Source organism: Dendroctonus ponderosae, unplaced genomic scaffold (assembly GCF_020466585.1).
Source record: "Dendroctonus ponderosae isolate FM_Combo_2020 unplaced genomic scaffold, Dpon_F_20191213v2 Dpon_F_20191213_2, whole genome shotgun sequence".
Lineage (NCBI taxonomy): Eukaryota > Metazoa > Arthropoda > Insecta > Coleoptera > Curculionidae > Dendroctonus > Dendroctonus ponderosae.
Window position 1 is genome coordinate 699,829 of NW_026018165.1, and position 3,483 is coordinate 703,311.

The 3,483-nt window shown below is 34.3% G+C and overlaps 1 protein-coding gene across 1 annotated transcript in view; it reads right to left on the reverse strand.

The window, feature by feature from the left end:
• The window catches only part of LOC109544714 (cilia- and flagella-associated protein 57), a gene marked incomplete in the record, with an annotated part of 73,226 nt that overhangs the window by 3,996 nt on the left and 65,747 nt on the right, over positions 1-3,483 (reverse strand). Inside the window, 1 exon segment of the mRNA XM_048663853.1 lies at positions 1,494-1,733. Coding sequence (XP_048519810.1) covers positions 1,494-1,733 — 240 coding nt within the window.

Sequence of the window (3,483 nt, forward strand, 5' to 3'; positions counted from 1 at the left end):
TATTTTTTCAAATAATTTCTTTTCACTATTTTCTGTGAGATAATGCTTTGTTTGGACCTTTGGAAATACTTTTGCAAAATACGATCAGTTGATACATAGTAATACTTGTTTTATTGAAGGAGAAAAAACACTTAACATTATCCAACAAACAAAACTAACAAGGCAAACGTTTTTAAGAAAACTTTACAAATAAAAGTAATTTTTCGCCACATTCGGTACACAAGAAGCTGGAGTGAAGATCGATTTACGCACATGTGCCCAAATGTATATGTGACAAATTGAACGTATCAATGTCATTATATTTTTTTAAAGGATTTTCATTCAAAAGTAACCGACATGCTTTTTTAATAAATTAGGTAGGTTTATCAACAACTATTGATCATAATTTAAAATTTACTTACAATTAGTAAATTACAACTTTGTTACGAGTTCAGTCCCAAAGTCGTTCTAATGGTCTATTTTTCCGAGCTCGCCGATGTTGCCACAAGCAAAACACGATTTTTTTAAATCGCGCAAAATTCATGCAAAATATGAGACTTATACAAACACGATACCGTGAAAGCAGCACTTGAATTTTCAAGACTCATTGTTTCAGTTGTATTTATATGCTTACAAAAGTACGCTTTTGAAAAATTACAAACGTTAAAACGAGACAATTTTAAAAATGACATTGACATCAGATTTAAAATATGAAGTTGATGGCTTTTATTTTTGGCTGTTCTCATGTTTATTATAACTTATGGTTCGTGTTATGTTTTTCATTCGAATAAAAAAGTTGTTCGATACGAGGGCAAAAACCCGTTTTTCGAACCCCTGACGGATTGACGTCAAACAAGTCCTCGTTCGAAAAACGACACTTTTGTATCGAAAACTACTATTTTGATAGTAATTCGGATATAGCCTGCCATTATTAGTGAACGGGTACTAAACATGGTCTTCCATATCTCTTCAATACTTGGAAAAAACGATTGCATTGCTGTAGACCAATAGAGTCACCAACTTCAAATTTCTAGTCTATCAGATAAATTTGTGGAAGAGTTTACCGTTAAAAAATCATCCAATCATCACTAAATACTTTAGAAACAAGTTTTTGCAATACTAAAGTATTTTCGGGATATTTATTGTAACATGCAAAATGCTTAAATCACCAATTACAAACAAAATAAAAGCGGGTAACCCCACGAGGCATACTAATACCAGATATGTATTGATGTATCACATTGCTTAGTGGTTCACGGATGCTTCACAGCAAATATATCGTTTTATTCTTAAATCGTAAATTTGAAATGTATTTCTCTTAAATAATCTATACGGTTGGAACCTTCGACACTGACGATAAATCACTAACGTTTTACCACCATGTGTTTCGCCAAAGTGGTAAAACGTTAGTGATTTATTCCTAATAAAGCCAAGTACAAGTCGTATGGCTAATAACAAACCGTGTCAGCTGTTTGAAAATCTTACAGGATTTAAAAAAAGTAAAATATACGCACCTTGATGGTTTCCTTATACTTAGTGTGTATCTCCTCATTTGTCGATACAGCCAGGTTTACTTTTTTCTGAGCAGCCTTGGGTGATATATAAGACATTCCAATAATAGAATTCAGCTTCTTATTCTGATTTATTTCACTTTGCAAGTTCTTCCGCAGCTGATTAGTCTCCACCAGCAATGTTGCATTTTCATCCACAAGTCGCAATTTATCGAAGCTAAGCGTGCTAGTGTTTTTAGTAGCCTAAAAGAATCCTTGGGTAAGTTAAATATTAGATGCTTAATGTTATAACTGCCGTTTGAGAATTTTGGTAAACGGTGTATTTCAACTCAATGGGTGATAATCAATATCTCAGAAACTCTTAGCTTTAAGTAAGGTAAACCTTAATATATTTATTTTGATCGTAGACACTAATAACATAATAAAATACATTGTATTCTATTAAATAATGCAAGTCCGGGTTGAATCTATTAATTGGGACACATTGTACATTACCATCGACGGTCTTCTATTTATACTAAAAATGATACTTGCTATGCTAATTTTCAATAAGATGTAGATGGTTTTTAACACACAAAATTTCTAATATACAAATTTCCAAGTCTAGTACTTTTGCTCTGAAAATGGTTTCGAAGTCTTGCTGTTATTATAAAACTTGTTGTTGAAAAACAAGTGTCAAATTACTACTTAAGTCGTAGTTTTAGCCACCAGGAAACGTATGGACTTTTGAACTCGCGAATGATGTCAAATGCAAATACTGTGCAAGCTCTCAAATTAACATGGTATTGGTTCCTTCTCCTGCCGAATTTCAAAGTTTTCTGTCTACCTGAAGACAACGGAGAAATTTTTGATTTATCAACACCATAAAATGCGAATTTTCATCGTTTAAGCCGGACAACTGAAAAACTTTTTTCGGCCAACAAACGTTTTATTTCCCAACATAATTTCATTTCAGCTTTTAGCATTTTTTTTTAGTACACTTAGTCCAGCGTCTTTCCAATATTTGTATTCCTTCCGAATAATATAATTTCTGTCCTTTAATGTCCTCAAAATATGTGATTGTTTCAATGATGACCTCTTCATTGAACCTAAATCTCTTACCGCCCTGCCATATCTACAGGGTTAGAAACAGGAAATAGTCGCAGTGGCCTAAATCTGGAGAATATGCTGAGTGGGGTGGCGGTTCGTAGTCCTAATTCGTCGAGTTTTGCCATGACGACTACACACGTGCATTGTCCTGATGAAACAGCACTTTTTTTTCGCCAAATGCGGCCGTTTTAGCTTCAAGAGTCAACATCGAATTTGAACGGTTTTACCCCTTTAACCGTAACCGATGTGAATAACACCGCGTGCATATAAAAAAACTATGGCCATCTCCTTGTTGACCGAAAGACCCATTTTGGTCTTTTTTGGTGCACGTGCACCTGAACAAACCCAATGTTTTGATTCTTATTTGGTCTCTCATGTGCTGTGATGGACTCACGTTTCGTCAACGGTTACAAAACGTCGCAAGAACTCGTTCGGATTGCGACGGAATATCGCTAAACATTAATTTGAAATGGCTACCCGGAAGCGCTTGTGGTCTAGTGTCAGCTAGTATCTAGTTTAAAGTTTCATGTTTTCTACTACAAAAATGTAGTGAAATTTACATAAGGAACTGTACCATTAGAACAAAGTCGTGTTCTGCGCTGCAACTTTTCCAACGCCCTCTGCTGTATAATAATAAATATTTTAAAATATGCGCGTTTAGTATCTACCATTACAATATAACGATATACAGGGTGGGCCAACGAAAAGGTCGCACTCCTATTGTTGATTCTCCTGGCAGATCTACAAAAAAATGTTCGTCACTTTGACACGTCAACTTTGATTTTTAAGGGGACATCTTGCTAACTATCACTGCATTATACAAGGTGTTTTATAAACAAGATGCTACATCACACTTTTGATTTTCAAATGGAAACCTACTAGTTTTATTTATAATAATAAATAA